The sequence below is a fragment of the Melospiza georgiana genome, chromosome 3 (genome assembly GCF_028018845.1).
Source record: "Melospiza georgiana isolate bMelGeo1 chromosome 3, bMelGeo1.pri, whole genome shotgun sequence".
Classification (NCBI taxonomy): domain Eukaryota; kingdom Metazoa; phylum Chordata; class Aves; order Passeriformes; family Passerellidae; genus Melospiza; species Melospiza georgiana.
Window position 1 is genome coordinate 31,221,067 of NC_080432.1, and position 23,697 is coordinate 31,244,763.

The 23,697-nt window shown below is 41.6% G+C and overlaps 1 protein-coding gene across 1 annotated transcript in view; it reads left to right on the forward strand.

Moving 5' to 3' along the window:
• Positions 1 to 23,697, forward strand: part of AIDA (axin interactor, dorsalization associated) — a 35,368-nt gene that overhangs the window by 720 nt on the left and 10,951 nt on the right. The window contains exons 2-8 of the mRNA XM_058019354.1: positions 2,259 to 2,328; positions 8,858 to 8,911; positions 10,886 to 10,940; positions 16,365 to 16,428; positions 16,873 to 16,979; positions 20,794 to 20,916; positions 23,133 to 23,255. Of these exons, the coding sequence (XP_057875337.1) occupies positions 2,259 to 2,328; positions 8,858 to 8,911; positions 10,886 to 10,940; positions 16,365 to 16,428; positions 16,873 to 16,979; positions 20,794 to 20,916; positions 23,133 to 23,255 (596 nt within the window). The remainder of the gene's footprint in view (positions 1 to 2,258; positions 2,329 to 8,857; positions 8,912 to 10,885; positions 10,941 to 16,364; positions 16,429 to 16,872; positions 16,980 to 20,793; positions 20,917 to 23,132; positions 23,256 to 23,697) is intronic.

Consider the following 23,697-nt stretch of genomic DNA (forward strand, 5'->3'; position numbering starts at 1 on the left):
AAAAAACTCCACACAACCCATCAGAATGAAAAGGGGTCCATTGCATGCATGTGTGTTGTGTCCCTGATGGTACCAGGGTGGGAGAGTGGGGAACCTGGCCCCAGTCAGGTTTGCTGGCACAGCCTGTGACTGCACCATCCATGACTCCTGTGTAGCAGAGGAGTATTGGCTATGGGGCACTGATGATGGACTCCTTGGAAATGCACCTGGTACCTTTAGTCAGATGTTCTTCCCTACTACTCCATTTGCCACGACAATGAAAATTATTTCTTTGTGATTGCAGTATTTCAGGCCAGGCTTCTCATGGTGAATTTTCTGGAAGTTGACAAGAGGGTTCACACTTGTTTGCCAAGAGAAAGTCAGCTGAAGAGATGCTCGCTGAGGGATCTTCTAGCACTGTTCAGGACAAGTTGGGTTCTAACCACGTTGGTTGCCAGTTCAGTTGTCATTCAGAGTAACTGGTCTGCTGGCCACGTACTGGTTGTTCAGGAGAGGCTGTAATCTCATCATTTCATTCACTCACCAGGAAGGATGAAGTGTTACTTGTCACTGCAAGTTCACTGATATGCAGTTTGCTGATGGCTTTTAGAGTAGAGCAGACTGTTACTCTACAAACCTTGGCAGAGAGATGAAAAGAAGTTCTCTTCCAGATCTGTATCTCAGCAGAAAAAAAGAATCATCAAAAGTAAAATAAGATATTTTTACTAACTGCCCTTATGTGGATGTCAATCATTTGGGTGATTATTCATGCAGGAACCCTTTGAGCTTTCAGCAGTGGCTTCCCTGTTAAATGTCCCCATCATGGAATTTGGTCTCATCTAACTTTGAATGAACTTCAAGGGGAATGCCAGATGCATTCATTTGGATTAGGGTGGACAAATGGATTAGTGACAAATGGAAAGAGGATTGTGTTAGTGATGCTTGCAGAAATGTTAATGCTGTGATGCTGCCTGTTGTGGGTGGCATATTGCTGCTATGGTAATCTGTTTTCTTAAATCATTACAATGCTCTTTCTCTGTGTCCTGTGTATCATAGGGCAGGGCAGTAGGCAAGGAGTGTACTTTTGGGTTCGAGTATGTTTATGCTTTTTGTCTTTTCTCAGCCCCAATCTTTCTACATTTTTGAAGTGGGACAATACCACCAAGTTGTGCAGTTACCTCATACTATTTGGCTGTGTTTTTCCTGGTAAGAGTTAAAAGCTACAGTGGCCTCAGTCAGTATGGGCATTTTTTGAGAGCTGATTTTGAGGAAGAGCAAAGAAATTGAATTCTGATTTTTGTTTCTGTAGCTTTGACAACAATTTGTTCTGCTGGATGCATCTTGGTGTGTATATTTTATAAAGCCCTCCTACATCTGGGCCAATGCCCACAGCAGCGGTGGAGGGAAGCAGAGTCTCTTTCACAGTGCAAACTTGTGAGGTTCCAAGAGGAAGCCTATTGTGATGTCCCTGGGTTTCCGCTCAACCCCTGTCCTCCCTCTCCCTCTGCTTGTAAAAAATTATTTACAAGGAATGGCAACAATTGCCCAGAGGTTTTGCTTGTTTAATATTCTCCTTCCTCTCAGGATGGAAACTGTAACTCTTCCCATAGCTTCTCTCTAGCTTATTTTTGCTTTCTCGAGCTGTTTGCTTACTATTACTTTCCAAAACCCTTGGTATTCCTGCCTTGGTGATGACAAGGGGTGAGGTTTGTGCTCCGCCTGTGGTGCTGACGGGCACAAATGTGAGTGGATGCACCCCAGTAGCCCAGGCCAAGCTGCCCTGTGCCTGGCTTCCAGTGCTGGGAGAGTGTGTGCCATGGCTTAGGGTGTACTCACCTGAGCCCCCTGGCATCTCATTTGCCTCAGCCTCTCCCGGGAAATGTGCGTGGGATTGCACCACAGTGGATCTTCACAGGGGCTGTGGTTTGTCATTGTAAAAGAAGGCATTTGTGAGAGGAAAAAAGTCAGTGCTTGTAAAAGGGGCTGTTGGCTATAATGACCCTCTTACCTGTTCTCCTTTCATTATGCATTAGTCTTTCCTGCCTAATGTTGCACACTTTGTTTACCTTCTGGGTTTTTTTCTTAAGTATGAACTACCATAGCTACAGAAAATTTTGATTCAAAAGACAAAAACAAAGCAAAAACACAGCTGCAAAACCAACTCAAACCTCTTTGGAGTAGTAGTCTGTGAACCTTTTGGCTGACATGTTTTCTGGAGCTGGTGTGTGTGTGTGTTTGGATTGTGTTCCCACTTTACAATTTTCTTTTCCCCCATCCAGATTAGCCAGGCACCTCCAGAAAGAGGCCCAGTCTCAGCACAACAACGTGGAATTCACAGAAGATCAGAAGGTGAGTACTGCTGTTTGTTCAGGCAAGGAGCTTGACTCATAGATGTTGATGTGTGTTATGTTTTTTTATCTTGCAGGCCGAAGCCTTATGAGACCTTTTTTCCTCCCTCAATGTACACAAACAGCAACAGAGCCCAGCATGGCTAAAACGGTTGCTGTCATTAGATGTGAGGGATGCTCTGCTGTGCTATTGAGTGTCAGGAATGCTGGCCAGTGTCTTTCATAACCTGGGTGTTTCTTTTTTTTCGGATTAATGTTTGATAACTTACTTTTTCAACATTAGCACAATTTATGTCAAATTCTGAATGGAAAACATCTTGAACTGCAGACACTGAGGGTGTGTGAGGGGGATGAAAGCTTAACATGTAACACCTGACAGGGAAGGGTCCTGGCAGAATACTCCCGAGCAGTCTCTTAGAATGTTATTTGTTTATAATCTTTCAAAATATTGAAATTGCTTTACTCCTCCCTCTCTCACCTCAGTTGAAAAGGCTGTTTCTTGTCTCAGAAACATACTACTGCAGTTCTGTGATGGGATTTAAGTGGACTCATGCACTCAAGCATTTACTGCAAAATAAAATCTTTTGAGATATGAGGCCCTACTAAAGTTCCTTGTCTTCTATAAAGGCATGCTTTTCTTAGGAATAAAAAACTAGAGATGTATATTTCCAGATTTTCATGTTAAAAAATCACTTGTTTGAGCAATGCTGTTACCTGAAAATTGACATTTGCTAGCTCAAAGTCTCACCAATGGTAATAGGATGCAAGAGCAATGGAAGCTGTGCTTAGGAATGTAAGTCCTGAAAACAGGTGCTGGCTACAGAAATTAGAGATGAACTTGATGTGTGTAAAGAAGCTCAAAGAAATGCACCTTTACATAGACTCTGAGAGAGGTTTGTAGCTGTTTCCTCTATGTGTGCCAACATGAAAAGCAAAGACCTGGTATTCCATGTTCTGCTTACCTTCTGCAAAGATGATAAAGGTCATGATTGTTTTAAACGGAGCCATAGTTATGGAGAAGAATTTGGTCCACTTTTCCTGATTTGTAAGCCATGAGAGCCTTGTTAATGTTAGACAGCTGTTTATTCCTTGAATGCTTCTGCTCTCCCTCCCTTGCTGGTAGCTTTCTCCATCATTCTCAGCTAGACTCATCTTTAGTGTTTCTTTAGTTTCCCCTCTGTGGAGACTTTTGAAAATGTAGTTACTTCATGAAGGTGAAGCTGTTAATCTCACTTCTGGAGATATCATCTCCTGTGAGTATGGGAACCATAACTCACAGGGCTTTGCCTCCAGATGTCCCCTGAGTCTTATGAAAAGGACCTGGAACCAGATTGTGGAAGTGAATGAGGTCAGCCATGAGGGAAGGCCTGGGGGGCTCAGGAAGTGGAGATGTTTCATGCACAAGTGCTGTCATGTCTTAAAGCAACAGTCTTCTGAAAAAAAAAAAAAGTAATGGGTGGTGGTTTTACATCCTAGCAGAGTGATATCCGTTTCTAAAGCTGAAATCATGTATAAAAGAGGATGGCATTTTTATCACTTGCTGGTTTTTGCCGGTCATTACGTGGCTGCTGTACTGAATCTTTGAGTCTGTTTATCAAATAGCAGTGCCTGTTTCATTAGCCACATGCACAAACCAATTCCCCAACATTTTGTTGAAAGAACACTTTATCTCCTCTACCATGAGGAGTGCTAGTCACAAAAAAAAAAAGAAAATTGTGAGTGGAGTTTTGCTGTTGCTTAAAAAAAACACTTAAAACTCTGCACAGCAAAGTCTCTGATGTAAAGCTCCCTGCTGTGCTTGTCTTCCCTATTTCTGCAAGAGCTCGTCCAGTATGTCATCTAGTCAGTATGACTAATTACTGTCATCACTAATATCATTCACATGGCATGTGGCTGGAGGGCTTGGTGCATACTGGGTTTGTAAGCATTTTGATTAAATAGATGTATCTTCTTTCCCCCTGCCCTTCTAAAAATCAGCTACAAATCAGTAACTTTTGCTCAGCTGTTCTCCTGCCAGTACACCCACCAGCATGCTGAGGCTCTGTATGTTATACGAGACACTTTTTTTTTATTTTTAATTTTAATGTGGAAGACTCTGTAACCTTCAGGGTTTGCTTATCTGATGTAACTGGCCAAGGCTATGCGCAGAATTTTGTAGATTGAAAGGCCATGAAGCTGATTATGATTTCCACTTGCTTGATCTATCCTCAGTGCAGTTTTTTGTAGATTTTCAGTCAGCTGTTTTCCAAAGGACCATAAATACTGCCGAGAATTGTTGTGAGGCTGTAGTTTCTTACTTGACCTACCCTGGGCGGGGGGAAGGTGGGTTTCAGCAGTGATTCCTCTGTAGCAAGGGGGTGCTACTTTCTTTACAGCTGCAGGGAAAGGACAAGACTAGGTTCAAATCCTCATCCTTATCTGTCTGTATGAACTTTTACCACGTTTGGGTTTATTTCATGCATCACAGGTGGTGCTACAGTGCAGATATGGCCACACAAAAATTGATGGTGTGTTACTTACTAATGTAATCATACAATCTGTTAATCTAAGAATACTTGACAGATACCACCAGTTTCTTTCCTGGTCATCCTGTGAGCCAGTTATTATTTATCTTCTAATGCATGTATTGTTTATGGTAAGAATTCAGACTTTTAAATAGTTGCATCTCCCATTTTTGCTCCTAAAGAATCCATTTTGAAACACTATATGTTACTTGCCTTGAAAGAGCAGACTACAGATTTTGTTGTTCTTTCCTGTATTTTCAAATTGTGGTGGGTTGTCATCTTATAACTATTGCTGGACATAATTCCGTATTTTTCGTTCTCTGTCTTGACTTGGGTAATTGACAGTGCTGGACTCTTCATTAGTGATTGTGAATTTTATTGAAGCATTTCTCTGCAGATCCTGTAAACAGCAAATCATTTTGTTTTGTCTCCCTCCAACAGCTATAAAGAGGCTCTGCAACTGTTTTATCACTGAGAGGCAGCATGTATGGAATACTAAGAGATGCAGCTCCTGGTGAATTTACCTCAGTCATAACATTTTGAATACTGCTGTTCACTGTTTTACCTCCATTCTCTAAAATTCATGATTATTCATTATCAACCACTGTGTTTTGTGATAGGAATTGTTCCAGTTAGGTTTGCCTATGTCTATCAGCTTGCCTCCAGCTACAGTTACTCTCACCCAGTTCTCTGTGCAATAAATGTGACCTTTAAAGCCCTCTTCCAACAATAGTTGTTGCTTCTTGTGTAACTGTTTCTGTGCTAGGCTGATTTTTTGTCAGTGTTAGAAAATCTTGCTTTTGAAGCAACCATAACTTGCTGAAATGCAAGCGCTGTTGAACAGTCTTAGCATGATTCATTAAACTACTGGTCTTCTAACAGCCTAAACTCTGGTTAAAGCCAAGCTCTGCTCTGGCTCTGTGTTTATGCAAACATCTTTGCCTCCATTACAGTTAGCACAGTCCTTGTGCAACTCCTCTGAAGAAACCTTGACTATGAGATCAACTGACTTTTCCCCGTTCTAATAATGAGTTTACAATAAACTGAATCTAAACTGTTTTAAACTAGCTAAGTTAATTATGGCTTCAGTCTTTCTAATGAGATGCAGAATGTTTTCTCTGCTGCAAAAAGTAGCATTTGCAGCAGGGATAGTTGCAGCTGAAAATGATAAGTGTTTAGCTGCATTTTTAACTTTTGGGTTGGGTGTGGTCCCTTAAAGAAATAGTTATGAATAATGCCTGCTGGGAGCTTGCCATATTTCAATAGATACCATATAAAACCTATTCTTTACTATTTAAGACTTCCAAACTCTCTTAAATTAATCTGTTTCTAGAGCCATTATTGCACTTCAGCTCCCAGGAGCCAGAGTACACACATTTTGTATTGCTCTTTGTTCTGTGAGGGGGCTGCTAGTTAGGCAAATTTCAGAACACAGAGTTATGAATCTGCAGGATAGGGAATAGTGGAGTTGTTGAATTTACTGGTGAATTGACATAGGAGATAGGGCTGAGCAGTGCTTCTGAGACCTCATTTATGGTGTGCGCTTAGCGAGATACCAGGAGGGGCAGAGCCAGGTGAAAATCTGTTTACATGTTCTGGTTCTGTGGTGGGGCATGGAGGCTGTGTGCTGTGCGCTGGTACCCTGCAAACTCATAGCCCTCTTTTCGTTGTGCAAGTGGAGGAGTTTTGATCTCACAGAGAATGACATGCTTTTTGCTCAGCAGTCAACACTCAAACTGTTGGAACAGCTGGACTTTTGCAGATGCTGGAGCTATAGTCAAACCTCAGAGATTCCCCTCCCTTCCCTAGGGAACCTGTGGACTCCTTTCTTTTACCCATTATTTCACACCTTCATCTTTAAGAATCTACCTTTGCAGATATATTTTTCCAGATGTTCACAAATGAAAAAAGGAGTTCCTTTTGTTTTACTGCAGCTGATGGCTGTTGTGTGTTCTCATTCTAGAGACTGAGAATCTACTTCTGCAGTACTACTTGATGTCTTCCCACCCAGCCTGGCAGTACATGTAAATAAATCCACAACACCCACGTATGCAGTGTGGATCTGAAAGTCTCAAAGTGAGCTCAGGACTCTATGTGCTCTTTTCTGTTTCCAAATACCTGTGTTTTTTCAAGCTGTGCTGGAGATCCAGTCATGGGTCTCTGTCGTATAGCAGAATTTATTTTGAGGAGGAGAGCGTTTGTTGACTGAACAATGTGTCCTGTGTTAATAGCATCACTCGCTGCTTTTTGGGAAGGTACTCAGAAGAACTAAAGTTTTGAAAGGCTGCCATACAATGGGCAGTAATAAAAAAATATGAAGATGAAAAGTCTGGCCTAGTGCCATGTTGTAACAATGTTAAGGGGAAATACCAGCTGGGGAGAAATGGCTTCAAAAACTTTGAGCCTGTGGTGGCAGATGAAAATCAGGTATCTGAGGCTTTTGCATGCTGCAGCTGTTGGGTCTGCCCTTGAGGTATTGATGTGTGACCTACTTAAGATTCAGCTCCTGAACTCTTTCAACTTCCAATGTGGCCTAAGGTGAACTGAAACTGCAGTCACTTAGTTTGTTGGAATTACTGGGGACACTTAGTTTGTTGGAATTAGTGAGGGCCTAGGAGCAGATTGAGAAGGATTCGTGACACCACTTTGCAGGAGAGTCAGAAAAGGTGTTGGGGGAGGCACCTTTGAAAGCATGCATAGTTTTTATCTGCTATTCCCAGCCTCTTGGAGTCCAAAAAATATAACCCTCCTTTTGGACTTCACTGACCCTGCATAGATTGTCAGGTGCCCATACTCTTGAAGTTCTTTGATGCTAGAATTGTGGTCTTGGAAATCTTTTCTTCCCCTTGCATCCAGCTTGTGGAGAAACTTTTTTATACTGCCTGATTTAAAAGGAGAGAATGAGTTACAGTTGTGTATTTCAACTGTAGTCTTCCTTCTGGGGGGAAATTTAATTTGAAAATAAGCCTCTTTTCTTTGTAGCTTCATTGTTGCTGGTTTTCTTGCCCTATAAATGTTCCATGGAGTATTTTGAATTTATATCTGGCACTTATTTTTCTGCACATCATCTGAGTTTTTCTTCTCAAAAAGGTTTTAGTCAATGAACAAACTTGTGATGGTCAGGAAAAATACACTGGGCAGTTGTGTCCTCTTCATGTCACTAATGGAAGTCTTAACTCCTCATTTCAGCTGGTAGTAATAGAAACAAATGTGACTTGCTGGAGCATCTTACTTTATGAGACATAAAAGCTTAAAACTGTCTTCAAAGCAAGACTCCTTGCAATGTGCTATTCTGAAGCCCTTCCCTCTCTTCTCTTCCAGTTTTAAATGAAAATGAGAAATTACTTCGCAGTTCTGCTTACAGATATTTTAGATTGCTGACAAGTTTGAATTCAGACATATATTCCATGATTCACTCACAGTTAAAATCTCTTAAAATCACAAAAATAGAGAGTTAGAAAAATAATCTACCTTTAGACTTCCTCTCCCAACAAAACCCACAGGAGTGGGCTGTGGTTTTTTTAGGGCTGAGATACTGGATTGCTGTAATGTCTGATGTGGGTGGACTTGTTCTGCTGAGGTTGGGAGCTGTAGGCCTGGCTCCTAAAAGGGCAAATCAGCGCAAACCAGTCAGGTTCTCAGGAGGTAATAGGCTACTTGGCTTGGATTTTTTTTTTTTTTTATTTTATTTTTTTTTAGTTCTCTATCACCTAAGAGCAGTTGAGTTTATAAACACTTTATGATGTGGTAGGCATTACTACAGTTTCTGCAGAGTGAATGACCCCCCATCTGTGTTGTTGGGCTGTGGGAGGGGAGTTAAGTGGCAGAAGTCTTTCATCTATTGTGCTTTCAGTAAATCCAGCCTGTCTATAAAAAAAGCTTCTGATGCTCAGTAGTCTGGTACTGAACAATAGACCTGAAACCTTTGCAAAAAAAAAAACCCAACTGTTTGTGTTTACATTCTTTAAAAGTGTCAATGTGGAGAAATACTATTTTCAGTACTAAATTTTTCTTTTTCCATTTCAGAAAACCATAGCTAAAATTGCAACATGCTTGGAACTGAGGAGTGCAGCTTTACAGGTATAGCTCTTTTTCCTATCTGACTTCATACTTTAGCAGTAAATTACCGTAGAGCTTTTTAAAATTTGTTTACTGTCTTCAGAAATACCCAAACTTCTGAAAATGGAGTAAACACTTGGAATTTCCAGGCTGTCGTCATGATGGCCCAGGTGACTGCCTTAAGAAAGGCTGGAAGTGCTTATATGAGCATCTCTTGGTGCTTGTACAGGAATTTACCTCCACATTTTGTGTCTTTGGTTCTCTGCCTCATTTTCATCCTCCCGAACTGTTTCATTTCTCTTCCTAACCTGTGTGCAATGTTAAAAAGATCACCAGAATGACCCTTAGACTTATTCAGCTGCTTCACAAATCATAATAGACCACAAAGAAGAATGTGTGTGTAGAATAGAAGTTACATTTAGCAGTCATGAAAACCAGCAGTGCTCTAGGAAAATGTGGGAAAACAATAATTTGTAAATTTCTCTTTGGGCTTTTTTTCTGGACTGAAAGTAGATATCATGAGAGTGGATATCATGTTTTCTCAGCACATGCTTATCCCCAAAACAAAAAACAAGTGAGAGAAATTTCCAAAAGACCATGGATGGGGAAGGGGCAAATCAAAGGCTGAGTTAGTGGGTTACTTCTTTGCCAAGAAAGAGTGATGACAGGCAAATTTTGCATCAAGTTACTCCCAGCAGCACTACCAAGTACTTCATGTTGCTGGACAGGGTGCTGCCTTCAATTGTCTGAAAGGCTGGGATACAGCATGCTGGACTCATGAGGTTGGGGCTGACTAGTCAAGGCTGTGTAGAATTTGAGGAATTATTTGGTTACCTCTACCTGTCATTCTATTTTGATCTAACCTGGGATGTTTGAAGAATGTTTCATTTGCTTGGAGTCACTGTGACTTTGAGGAGAGCCTGCATGTTCCACTATGGAATAGCTTTGTGGGTCAGGTCACATCTGGGAGCAGCAGCAGAAGCTGCAGCCATGTCATAACCTGTCATGCCAAGCTGGAGAGGTGGATGTTATGGAAGACCAGCCTTCCCTGCTGTTGATTCCCTAGCAATAAGTCGAGGATTTTGTAACCTTTTGAGAGGATACAAGAACTTCTTGCCCACTTCATTTTGGGGAGGTTATGGTTTCTTGGCAGAGGTTAAAGCAGTTGGTGAGTGTTCTCACCTTTTCCCACTCTCCTAACACTAAGGGTATAGCTGCTTTAGTGTCCTTACACAGTCTTGCAGAAGGTACCTATTCCCTCTTGGACAAAATCAAGAGAAAAAAATCTCATCGGACCTTAAATGTTGTAAACAATGGGCAATCCTAAGAGATGGCAAGTGTACAATGACATAATAGGTAAGACCTGACCGTCCACTCAGAAGTGAATGTCCAGTGTAAGTCCTCTTATTTCCACTTCTTTTTATGCCTGCTCTGCCACTTGATTAGAAAAAACTAATCTTACCTAACTGTTGGTGAGCTGCCTCAGAATTAAAAATTAAGAACTTCTCTGTTGAGTTAGTAAGTCAGATAGGCTTACTGAGAACTATACATATATGTGCCACAGACAGAGGAGGAAACCATCATCAGAGCTGGAGAAAAGAAAGATGGGAATTCATCTTCTATTTTCAGTGAGTTCTTGGCTGAGTTTTTCAAACTCATCCTGTGTACTGTAATTTCTGCTAGTGTCACAATGTTGGACATGTGTCTTGAAATGTGAATGTTCCTGTGTACAATAAGGAAGAATTTACAACGAGTTGGTTTAAAGATATTTATCTTTCATTAGAGCTTGGAATATTGGATAGGTTTGTTCTTAATAAGTGAGAAGTAATGTAGTCTCTGCCTCACCTGTGAACCTGCCTTTTGTTGGGGAGATTTTCTGGGGGGAGGTAGCTTTGTAGTAACCTGGTGTGCTTGAACAAAGGAAGCACCTTGCATCTTATTCTGAGATGAGGAGGGTGCATCTGAAAATCTGACTCTTTCTTTGTACTGTCCTAGTCCACCCAGTCGCAGGATGAGTTTAAGCTTGAGGATCTGAAGAAGTTGGAACCAAGTAAGTGGTATCTTTGTATTTTGAGTGCCATTTATCATGACAGGGGAAAACATGACAGCAGCAGGAATACTGACTAACCAACACTGCAGTTCAACAGTGATGCTGGGTTTAGGTGCTTATTCCAAGTGTCTGTTACCACACAGAGAAAACTTGATGTGAATTAAGGAATGTAATGTGAGTAATTTAAAAGTACACTAACCCAAATGTTTCAGAAAATATATTCATCTTCATTTTCAAATAAGCAATTTGGACCTTGCTAATTTTTGCACAAAATTGTATTTTAATCTATCAGTAGTACATTGTATAATTTACCTGCACATTTCTTATTTGAACTGTATTTCACCACTTTGTGGTCTTCCTTCTTGCAGCATGACATTTATTTTTTTCTTCTGAAAATATTTAACTTGAAAATATTTAACTTCACCTATCACCTCCCACTGTAATGCTACCAGACCAGTGAAGGTGAGAGTCAAAGTGAGGATGTGAGTCAGTCTATGAAGGGTTTTGTGTAATGTTATTTTTTTCCAACTGATCCTGGGTCAGGTCTTGTTATGTCAATCCAGAAATAACTTCTTCACATGGGAAGTATCTATTTATCTGCTTCATTTTCCTTCCTGTAACACTGGCTGCTTTGTTCTCAGAGCATCCTTATGATTAGAGCTTACACAGCTAAGCAATATTATCCTGAATGTTAATGTTTCTGCATTTCTCAGGAAACAAGAAATGTGGAAGAACTACTTTCATGCTGATTGAAGTTGGTTTTATTTTGCTTATGACACAATTGTTACATTGAGCAATATGTTTGGGATAAATATGATGGGCAGGCAAATGTTTTCCCTTCATGAACAGGCTGAGCTTCTCTGCACAGGATCCTACAGAGGAGCTTGTTAAGAAGTGGCGCATTGAGCTAAGCTTCCTTATATCTTTACCAAAACATAGAGTCCAAATGCTTTTAAACTGTCCCTTGAAAGTGCAAAGTGATGGTGTGTTACAAAACTGCTTGGTCCTATGGGTGAAGACCATAACTGAGGAAGGGATTTAACTGTGTGTTGGAATATTCGGTCTTCCTCACACTACATGTTGCGTTGCCTCTGAATTCCGACTTGGGATTTTTCTCTGTAGATTTTGCTGCTCTCTGTTTACAAAGTATTTAAAATGTTGTAATCATTGAATGACTCTGGATTTCAGACTCCATTGTGCAAATGCCCTGTGAGTGACTGAATGATGGAAGAGAGATGGGAATCTTGTCCAAAATTTCAATTATGGTGCAACAGTTCTGTTGTTTATCTTGCCCTCCATCACAGAATTGATTTTTAGCTGTCAAAAAAACTGCTTAGCAGTGTGAAGTGCATTCAGCCCACACCTCATACAACAAGCAACTATATTAAAACTGAAGAAGAGTGTGTGGCCATCGGTTTTCAAATACACTGAGTTATTTTCCTTGGAAGAGAATGGGTGCTTCTACAACAACAATTGAACATTGATGTTCCTAATGCTGCTGTCTTACTTGGATGGTTCTGGCCTCTTTCTTTCTGAATTGTGCCTTTGTTTCGTGGTTTTTAAGTGTATCTCAAATAGAGTAAACCTTAATCAGGCCAATACCAGCCATTTCATAAAATCCACTGTGAAGTGTTTTAATTCGCATGTTGTCAATTTTCTTTTGCATCCCACCAGAAAAAGCTAAAAAATCTGGCCTGGCAATATAAAGAAGTGATTCCTTTGTTAGGTCAAGCCATTCCATTAGGGTGGAACAAAACAGCTATTCATACAAAACAGCTGTTCGCACAATTTGGCTTGTTTTAATTACTTTTGTGCCTGAAGCTGTCAGAATGGTTTTGGTGTTGTTCTAACAACCAGGACCCTTAGAATTACTTTTTTATTTTCCCTTAATCTTGTGCTGTTGAGTTCTAGCTTTTCCTACTTGAGCTTCCATTTCATGCAGATTGGAAAGTGAAGCAGTTGGCTACTTCTGTTTGTTTATAGGATTTGTCACTGAATAATTTGTGCTGGAATAATGCTACAGGAGGTTCCATACATACAAATGGCTCTTTTGAGTTTTTGCTGTGTGAAGTCATTGTTAACACACTGGATTTCAAATCCATTTCTTTGTGGAAGCTTATACCAGTCTTAGAATGCACAGTACAAATGGATGGGCCGGGACATTCATTATGCCTGGATGATAATTATAAGACAAGTGGATACTGGGTTGTACTGGGGAGCGTGGTGTCTGAATTATTTTATGTTGTTTATTACAAAAAAGTATAAGTATCAGAAAAAATCACTGTCACAGAAAATCTAAATGGACAGTGGTCTTTACCAAGTTAATGTGTCCTGATCTTCTGACTTATGTTGATAATTTCCTTTGAAATATTTCAAGAAAGAGCCAGCTGCTGATAAAATCAGACTATGAGGATGGTGAAGGGCCTTGAGGGGTAGCCTTATGAGGAGTGGCTGCAGTCACTTGATCTGTTCAGGCTGGAGGAGACTGAGGGGGAGACATCACTGCTGTTACAACTTTCTCATGAGGGGCAGAGGGAGGGGCAGGCACTGATCTGTGCTCTGTGATGACAGTGACAGGACCTGAGGGAATGGCTTGGAGTTGTCAGGGGAGATTTAGGTTGGGGATCAGGAGAAGGTGCTACACCCAGAGGGTGGTTGAGCACTGGAAAAGGATCCCCAGGGAAGTGGTGACAGCACCCACCTGACAGAGTTCAAGAAGTGTTGGGACAATGCTCTCAGGCTCATGGTATGATCCTCAGGGTGTTCTGTGCAGAGCCAGGAGCTAGACTGTGATGATCCTTGAGGGTCCATTCCAGCTTAGGCGATTCTGTGATTCTAAGCAAATCAAAGTGACACTGTCCAAAGTCAGAAAAGAAAAGGCAACTTCTGTACAAGAGCCTGCAGAACACTATTTAAAAAAAGATTTCTATTGGAAATACAGCACAGATGGAGGCCATGATGCTGGGATCTACCCATTAGTTGCACTTGTGGAGAATTCTCTTGGACTTGTGTTCTCAAGCAGCAACATTACAGAGGGGAAAGGCTCTTCTTCCCAGAAGTGAATTGTGTTTTTGAAAATGAAACAGAGATCCAAAAAAGCCGAAACCAACCTTTTAAAGCTTGGATGTCTTAGACAGTATTACAAGGGAGATTCCTGTTCGTATTAACCTAATTTTTTTCCTGTGGTCTGGTATTTTTATTTGAATCAACTGAAGCTCATACTTGTGGCAGATGCAAAGAGGATTTTCCTTTTCCTCAAAGTTTTATTGCTTAGCTTTTTCTCTGTGGCTTTGAATAAGTATTTCACCCGGTTGAGTGCGGTGGACCTGTTGCTTATCCTGTTCATCTTTAAAGGAGCACTTACATTGCTGTGTTACAACTTCGCAAAATGATTTGCTATTGGTGGTGAGACAAGAATTGAAAGCTCTTTAAAAACTTGAGCCACAGCTTTGTGCAGCAAAAGGCAGGAAGTCTTGCTTCTGAGCTGAATATTCAGCACCACATTTGTTCCTGGCAGGTCAGGGGTGCTCAGCCTCTGGCAGCAGCAGCACGATTTTAGGTCCTGTAGAGCTGTTTGCCTCTTGCCTGGGCTCATGTCAGTAGAGCTCTTTGGGCCCTCTAGTGATGCCTGAAGTGAATTAGGAGGAGGGATTTTTTACTTTTAAGGGGACCTGGTTACTAAAAGCGGGGAGTCTAGCACTTATGAACCTTTGGAAAGAGGGAGGAGAGCTACTGTGACACCTGTCTCTTCTGTTTAATGTGCCTATGATCTGTAAAAGATCTCACTTCACTGAGGTTTTCCTCCTGGGAATACCCTTTCTGTTTCTGATGTAATGTATCTTTCTGAGAGCTGGGGAATTATGAGAGCAATAAAAATCCCCTTCTTTTCCTGAACCTCAGCAGCATTGGAAGATGACTGTCAGCTGATGATCAGCTGCTTTTCTGGTGGGAAGTGGCTGTGATTCTTCAGATGCATGTTGAGATCTGCATTACTGGTCCCTCAGAGCAGAAGTCTTTGGAGAGAGAGACATGGCATCAGTTTGTTCTCTCATCAAAGCTCTGACTGAAGGCACGTTAAACCTTTCTCTGTATTTATGTATTGTGACTGGCTGAGATTAGGCACGAATTAACCTCTCATGTTGTAGAACAAAAATAAAAAAAAAGTCAGTATGAGTAAAGACTGGAAAGACTTTTTGGTTTCTTTATAGTTTCCCAGAGGAATTATTTATTCTTAGAGCATTTGGATGGTGTCTGGTGAGATAATACAGGAGCCCAGACTGGGTGATGGGAATGTGAAGGCAGTCAGGGAAGCTGTCCTGCACTGGCTGAGTTGCAGTGTGCTCAGAGGGGCCTGGCAATGGCTTCTTAAGCATAACTGGTATTTAAGTACCTGTTGATATTTGCGTAATCTGAACATTGTTTGAAAAGAGTTTTGTTTTTGAATATTCAGAAGTCTTCAGGGGAGAATTCCTCTGCTCTGAGAGTGCTTATGGTGAAGTGAAGCTCTCTGAGGAGAGTCAGGGGTTTTTCTCTCTGCTCCCCCTACCAGTGTGCGATATTCATTGTCTGGTAAGAGAGTGCTTCTCCCTGCAGGTGTCCTCTTGTAAATTTTTAGGCCCCTTAGCCATCATTAAGTACTTATTTCTTTCCCATGTCTTTGGAAGTTTCACTGGTAGTTGTGTTGGGAAATGGTAGCTAAAGTTGGGATTACTAAAATGTGAGCAAATTTCCAATATAAACAGCAAAGCCATTTTGCATAAAATTCTGAAAGTATACGTGATGTCTTTGGGGCTTGGTGCCCAGATATTGTACTTTATCTCTCCTGAATTTCACCAATCTGCCCAGACATATGAGGGCAGATGGAAGGAAAACACAAACAAACAAAGGCATCACCACCACCAAACAAAACCCCCAAAACACATGACTGAAGAAGTAAAAAATCTTACCAAAGCGTTGTGCTAGCAGCGCACTTGCTCTTCCATGGTGGCTGCCCGAATGTGCACCCTCATGTGTCAGCTCTGGAGATCTCATCTGTTTGGAGCTGATGCCAGTAACACCACCACCCTGCTCTCAATAGCCACCAAAGATTGCTGCCCTCACCCCAGGGGCTGTAGCTTTTTCTCATGACGATTTTGGTTATTGCCACATTTATCTTCTCTGTCTGTCTGTGTGGGTGTGGTAGTAGTAATCTTATAGTTGCAGTTCACCTGTCTGAATGTTACAGTGATATAGGTTTGATCATAGCTGTGCTGGTGTTTAAAATATGAGAGAAGAGGGATGGTTTTTGTATGATCTGATTATTTTAAAAAAATTATTATTATTATTTGTATGTGAAGATGCTGTCAGAATGGACATAGCTGTGCAAAGTAATAGAATTAATGCTGGTTTATGAGTAGAGATTTTTATTTTTTCTCTTCTCTGTAGTCTTAAAGAATATCCTCACTTACAATAAGGAGTTCCCCTTTGATGTTCAGCCTGTCCCACTCAGGTAAGAGATAACTTCTTGCACATCACTTCATGTACAGATATGTACTTGAAAGGGAGTGCGGCCTGGGCCTGGTGTGTACCTAAAACACATTTCCGAGCCATCTGCTTGCCAGACTGCTTTGTATAAACTGGTTAATAAAAGAACTTTAAAACTCTGTTTGTCTAGGTACCACTAAAAATCAAGACCATCCTTTTGGTAAAATCAGTACTTGGTACATCCCTACATCTCTCTGAGATTTCCATTATCATGTCCTGGCTTTAGGCTCTGTGCTTTCTATTGGTCTGAACTCCTACAATCTCTGTCAAAGTCTGTAGGGTAGAGGTAGAAGTTAAGAAGTATGAAATGACATTAAAGAGTGTTGTCCATGCTCAGGTGCTGGCTTGTGAATTGCCTGCAGGTGATGAGTGAGCGTTGGTCTCATTTCTTCTTCCCTGTGTTTTACAGGAAGATTTTAGTGCCTGGAGAAGAGGAACACTTGGAGTTTGAAGAGGATGACGAGGAAGGAGGAGCTGGAGCAGGGTCTCCAAACTCTTTTCCTGCTAGAGTTCCAGGTAGGGGCACTAGCCTTGCCATGCCAGCCTCTGTGGCATCTCTGAGCTCTGGCTCTAAAAAGCTTCTTTTTCCACCTGTGATTTGAAAAGTTTGGGTGGGAAGCTACAGGCTCATGTAAACAAACCCTAATGCTGTACTGGAGAACCACAAGGGTGGCCAGTGAATTTTTTTTCCAGCAAACAGTATCTTACTGTGAAACGGTTGTATGGAGAACCTGTGAGGCTGGTACCATCTACCTCAAATAATTAGCCTTAATACTGAGTCTGAGTCAGGATTATTCATCCTTCACACATAACTATGTGAAGCATTTCAAATGTGTTCAAATGTAAATTGTGGCAATGTTTCTCCTGCAAGGAGCAGCGCATGTTTCTAGAAATATGAGAAGTTGTTGCTGCTTATTTTTGCGTTGCATTGTTTGGTGAGATAGTGGCTTAGAGTGAAGCCAGGCTGTGAGAGGAGAAAGAGGGGGTTTTGATTTTCATAGCTGAAGTCCTTGTCCGTGCGAAAGTATTTTGTAGAACCGACAGATTCTAGAGAAGGTCTTCCTGAAGCTTCAGCTTTTGACAATTTAAATGTTGTGTCAGAGGTTCTTTAGTGTTCCTGGTTCCTTTAGTTCCTGGTGTAATTTCTTTGCAGAAGAAGCAAGTTTCTAGTTTCAGAGCTGGCTGGCAAACTTTGTATTTCACGAATGAGATAACAAGTACAGAATAATGGTCAAAAGAGCTGAGGTGTTGTATTACTTATGCCTGGAGAAAACAGATGATATTCAGATGCCATCCCAAGCACAGTGCTGAATATGGCCGCTGCAGGCTGACCTGATGTGGACATGCACAGTCTACAGCTATTCATGCCAAGCTCTCAAAAAGGCTATAATATATTGTGATATTGATGGCTAACATTTGCTGTCTTGATCCTTGTTATTCACCATGATAAATCCATTTATGGAGGTGCCTTCTGTCTGTCCCAAGTACAGCAGGAAGACTCAAACAAAAGCAGTTTGCAGCCCTGGGGTGAGCCTTATGAGTAAAGTGAATTTCCCTATCTGAAGCTGACAGAGTTGTGTTGCACTCCTTGCTTTGATGTGCCCTTAATCCATCCAGTACTGTCTAACTGACCATGGTCTTGTCTTCTCCATGCATGACTTCATCGTTATCACATTGCCCCATTTGTCTAACCCAGGAGCCAACAAAGGTATGAGAACCTTTTAGTATGTACAGTCATTTCTGTGCTCATGTTCATGTAGCTGTGGTCTTCTTCATCCAGCTCTTAGTGCCGATCCTCACAACACAATTTTTGGTTACAATCACACTACTGGGCACCTATCTGTTGGTCTTAGTTTGCCTTCAGTAAGGAGAAAAGGGAAGGTCATGTTGATTCAAACAGCTCTTTAGAGGTCCTGCTGTACTAATTAAGGTGTTCTGGGTTGTGGTGTAGCCAAGAGTAGGTGTAGCTGGATTTTATTTACTGGAATACACGTTTTATGGGAAATGTTACATAAAGAGTATTTGCATAGTTAGACTTCTGTGCTGTGTGGAGCTGAACTGACCAATGCTTGCTGCCTCTAACAGCAAAGGTTTCCTGCCTTTCTCCTAGTTATATATGATTTTATTCCAGTGCTGTGCTCTTTTATGAACCATTTCACTTTGTGAGCCTAGCAGGAGACTTAGCACTTTTTTCCCCTTTCTCTGAACTGGGATTTGGGAGTGGAGAGCCTGAGTGCCTGTGTCTTGGCAGCAGTGGGGTGCTGGGCTGGCTCGCTATCCCTGAAACCCACTTGGAGGAGGACATTTTTCATTTGCAGATGCTGCCATCCCCCTCTGGCAGAGATGCCCTGTGGTTGTGTCTTGTGTGGCTGCAGCTTTATCCTGAAAGGCCTCAGTGTGAGCCTGCTCAGGGGCCCAGGCCATGGTGGTTGACAAGGGGGATGGTGCCCAGCCCAGGAAAGCTGTACTGCAGAGAGGGCACTGTCACCTACTCTGGCTGCAGAGGCTCTGGCATAGGCCTGCCTGAAGCTGTGGCTCATGTGAAACAGGTTACAGTCAGCTGCTCTAGTCCACTGTTGGCTCCTGCTAGGGCAGGAAGGAAACAGTGTTCCTTGGATACTGTCTGTCCTACTGTTCTCTTGTCTCCTGGAAGTGACTTTGACCCTTCTGTCCATTGCAACTCTACAATTTCACACATTCTGGAAAGCATTCTTCAAGAACAGAATAGTTTCTCTTATGCCAGAATTTTTATAACAAAAACCAGGCTGAGCCATCTTTCAGGTGATTTTTCTGTCAAGTGGATGGAGTGATGGACAGGAAAGCTGAAGGCTCCAGTTATTCCTGGCTCTTGGGGGCCATGCTGCTTTTAGGAGACAACTGACATATGATGGAGCAAAGGTTTGTGCCAAAAAGAAGACAGACTTGCTTCTTCCTTCACTTAGATTGAAATAAGAACTCTATATTTGAACATCTCTTTGGGGAAGAAACAGAAAGATTAACTAGAGCATGAGCTGCTTTGTAGAAATGAGGGCTCTCTACTAAGTTTGTTCTCTAACATTTCTCCCATTGCACGCAGAAGCCTTTTCTGTTGCTCCAAACCCTGGGCTGAGCTCTGCTGTGCTGTGTTGAGAGGTGTGGACACAGTGCTTTGGAGGCCCTGAGTCTCCTCAGGACAGGAAATACAGAAACACACAGCACCAGAGATGGAAATTCAAGTCTTGCACTTGATTCTGAGAGGGGGATTGGATGCAGGAATGGTCATGAAATCTTGCTGAAGTTGAGCCTGTAGTTCTCAGAGCAGAATGCAAGGTCCCTCTTGCAAAGCCAGTCTCTCATAAGACAAAATCTTTGTGGTTCTACAGCTCCTCAAGCAGATGAGAGGAAAAAATTGTGTCAAGAAAACACTCGTGTTGGACTTGTGAAAGGAAATTAATACATTGTTTAGATCTTAGGATAACTTCTTTTTTTCATTAGAAAACCAAAACTGTATCTCAAACTTGCTTATGAGTCTTGAGTATTTTCTATCCTGGTGCTTCTTTATCCAGTAGGGAAGAGGGGCTTGAAGTGTGCCAGTTTTTGCTAAATTCAGCATGAAGTAACCTATGACAGAATATTATGACTTTTAGTGAGTTTGAACAGTCTGGACAGCTGCACTGTCTTCTTCAACACTGTGAGAATTCATTTATACTGACCACCAAGTTTTGATGGTAAATATTCTTAATGCGGAGCTGGGGACCCTTCCTTTAGCCTGAAGGGAACTTGGGGGATGCAAACACTTCCCCGCCCCATCCTTAAAGTAGAGGCCAGTAGCACTTACTTAAGAATTAATTTTCTGATTCCCTTATGTTCTGTGTGATTTGCAACAATGCCATTTTCCTCCTTAATCTCCCAGTCTAAATGTTCAGTGTGAAGCCAAGTCATGTTCAGTGGAGTTGGACTCTTGATCAAGTGTCTAAATCTCCTGCAACTGCAGATTGAATTCAGCCTCCCAAATTTAATCCTCAAAAATGCTATAAAGTGAGTTCCATGAATGGTTATTCTATGAAATAACTCTTGAAACAATGCTCCCCTCTATTTTTATGGCCATAGTTTTTTATCAGTTGATTTGACTTCAAGCAGTCCTGGGTTTTTTCTGGGGGGCTATAAAATCTGTCAGAGGAGGTTGTGTGTTTGTGCACAGACATTCCCATAGTGGTGTGTGCTGCTGGAATAGGAATCTTTGGAGTTTCAACCCCCTAAGAACAGCATCTTCCATGAGAGAAGATGGGACCAGTGAGACCTCTGCTGTGAGATGACACCATGGGTTAATAATATGCTTTACTCTTTCCAGGTACTTTATTGCCCAGATTGCCATCTGAACCCAGGATGACGTTACTCACCATCACCATAGAGAAAATTGGTCTGAAAGATGCTGGGCAGTGCATTGATCCTTACATCACAGTCAGTGTAAAGGGTAATGATTTCTGTTATGCCTCCTCCGTGCTGCTTTGGAGAGACTGCATTTTTCAAAAGCCCTATGGATTTTTCAGCCTGCTGGGAAAAACACTTGTTATCACTTCTGTTGTAGATGTAGGACTTCTGTTTTAATCAAGGGCAAAAAATTCTGTATTTGACAGCTACTGGGAGGTGAATATCTGCAAGATACACTTCTCTCTGTGCACTCAGGGACTGTGGACTCACTTGTCCATGCTGAGAGCTGAGTGAATTTGCCCTACTTCTCCATCACAGCTTCTACAGTTGACTCCTAAGTACAGATCTGCTTGGACTGTGTGTACTCCCCACACTTATTGGTCTCTGGGCTTTCTGGAGGTGGGGAACCACAGCCCACTGACTCCATTCTTGCCCTCTCATTAAACTATTTTTGTAGTAATACAAATATAATCTTGCCAGGGCTTGAGATTTAGAGGGATGGGTGTGAAGCTGGGAAACAAAGCTTGCAAGTGAAATAAAATAAAAAATGTGTTAGCCTGGCTTGTGAAATGCTTCAGCCAAAACCTGATGGGCTGAAAGGCTCCATAAATCTGGAAGAACCTCTCTCTCTGTCAGTCCAGGATAGGCAACATGAGGATTTCTCTGTTTCAGATGGTAACATAATTGGTATCTTTTGAGGTGAAGATTTTTCATATTCACACTCTTTCTAATGGGAGTATCACTATCCCCCATTTTGCACTTAGCAGGAAGCCTCTGTAGTCAAACCTGCTTGCCCTTGCCTTTTGCCTTGTGTTCTGCTTTACTTTGGGTTCTCTTTACAATTTTTAAATGTAGGCAGAGGATTTTTTTTTTTTTGTTTATCATGTAAAAATCTGTAGCTGAGCCTCTTGTTATTTTTAGTTGTGATAATAACCTTGTATGTGTCCTCTTGAGATATGCTATTGAATACTAAATGTAGGATGAAACACTTGTTAGATGTGTGATCAGGGCTTCTTCCACAAGACGTCCTCTGGCAGGAGGAAGGTTCACAGCATCAAATATCCCTTGAATACATACCAGGACTTGTAAAGCAAACATTCCTTGTTCATTGCCACTGAAGTGTTTGTCTCATTGTACATTGCTAAAACTGCTGCTGTAGTTCTCATTTCCCTTCCAGAGCTAAGGGAGACTCTCTATTGCTGGGCTTGCTTCCCCAACAAGTCTCTGTTAACATGATGCTCCCTGTTTCCAAACTCATTTACCTATAAGTGGTGGCTGCCAAGTAATGAGGTAGAAAATAGGATCAAAAAGTGAGAGTGTGGGCAGGGTATGGATGAGTCTGCTAATGGTGTCTTTTGATACTTTTATTTCCCAAGATTTTCGGTTAGGCAAAGTAACTCTGACTCAATTTTTTCACCTTTAGGAGTCTGAAGACACTTAGTAGCTGTTTTCCTTGGTTTTAAACCAAGCTGCTCTTCTGCAGGTTTGGAGTGAGGTTTGTTCCTGATGCAGCATTGGCAATCCCAGCTCATATCATGGATTAAGGGAATCACTGGTGCTCAAGGGCCTCAGCCGGAGCTCCAAGCACAACATGTGCACTCCGTACCTGTAATCTTGGCCACATCGTTAGCAACTTCCTCTGCCAGAGGGAAAGGGATCAGGAATGAGAGGAAAGACAGGACAAATATACCCCTGGAAACAGCAGAGGCTTAGTGAGAAACAATATTGGCTATGCCCGAGCAGCAAAACCAGGGGCTGGTGCTGAGAGCTAGAGTGCAACGCAGAGCCCTACAAAGCCTCTGTGGAAAACCCAAGAGGAATAGTCCTTGTGTCTAGGGACAAAGCAGGGCACACACAGGATGGGTGAGCTGTGCCAGTTGTGCCCTGCAGACACTGTGTGGAGGGCTGTCTTTGATGCGTATTCCCCTTGGCCTGGAGCTCTTCTGGAGTCCTTTGTGCACAGGAAATGGAATATTTTGCTGACAGCAGAAAGAAATGCACTCTTAAAAATAAAAAGAGGGATAACTACATTTTTTTATCTGAAATACTGCTAGAACTTTAGCTGCGTTCGTGTTGTACTCAAAAAGAAAATTAACTGATTGTGAAGGGCTATGATTGCCCCTTTTTTAGGTTTTGTGGAAACATCCAGGTGTGGATTAACTTTTTGTGGCAGGATTTGATGAGACTTTTAAGTCTCTTAAAGCTGAACCTTGAAGTCTGAGAAGCTTCTGCTATTCTCATGCTGTTTCTTTCCTGCAGATTTGAATGGGATAGATCTGACTCCTGTGCAGGATACTCCCGTGGCTTTGAGGAAGGAGGACACGTATGTCCATTTTAATGTGGACATTGAGATTCAGAAACACATTGAAAGACTAACAAAAGGTATGTGGTACCATGTCAGACAATGGAGAGAGAGGGAAGACTGACTCGGTGATCAGAATCTGATTTCATTTTGGGATACAAACGCTTATATACAATTTCAGAGACTAGTAATGTGTACTACAATGATTAGATTAAAATCACATACACAAATTTATGCATATAACAACATCTCTTGCTTGCAGAGTTTAATGGGATTTTCTTTTTCCAGTAAACCCATTTGATTTAATTTTCTTGCAGTCTGGGTCTAATTTTTAAAGTTCCTTTTGTTTTTGCCAAGGTATCCTGTTATCAAATCTCTTATGTTAACCAGGTCCAAAGTCCATCATCTTTCTTGTGTCCCCTAAGACAGATGTTTCCTTTAGACCAAAAATACTCTTTTAATGGCCTTATTAATTAATCTCTGCACACATCAAAAGGTATCATGATTAATACAATTATTATC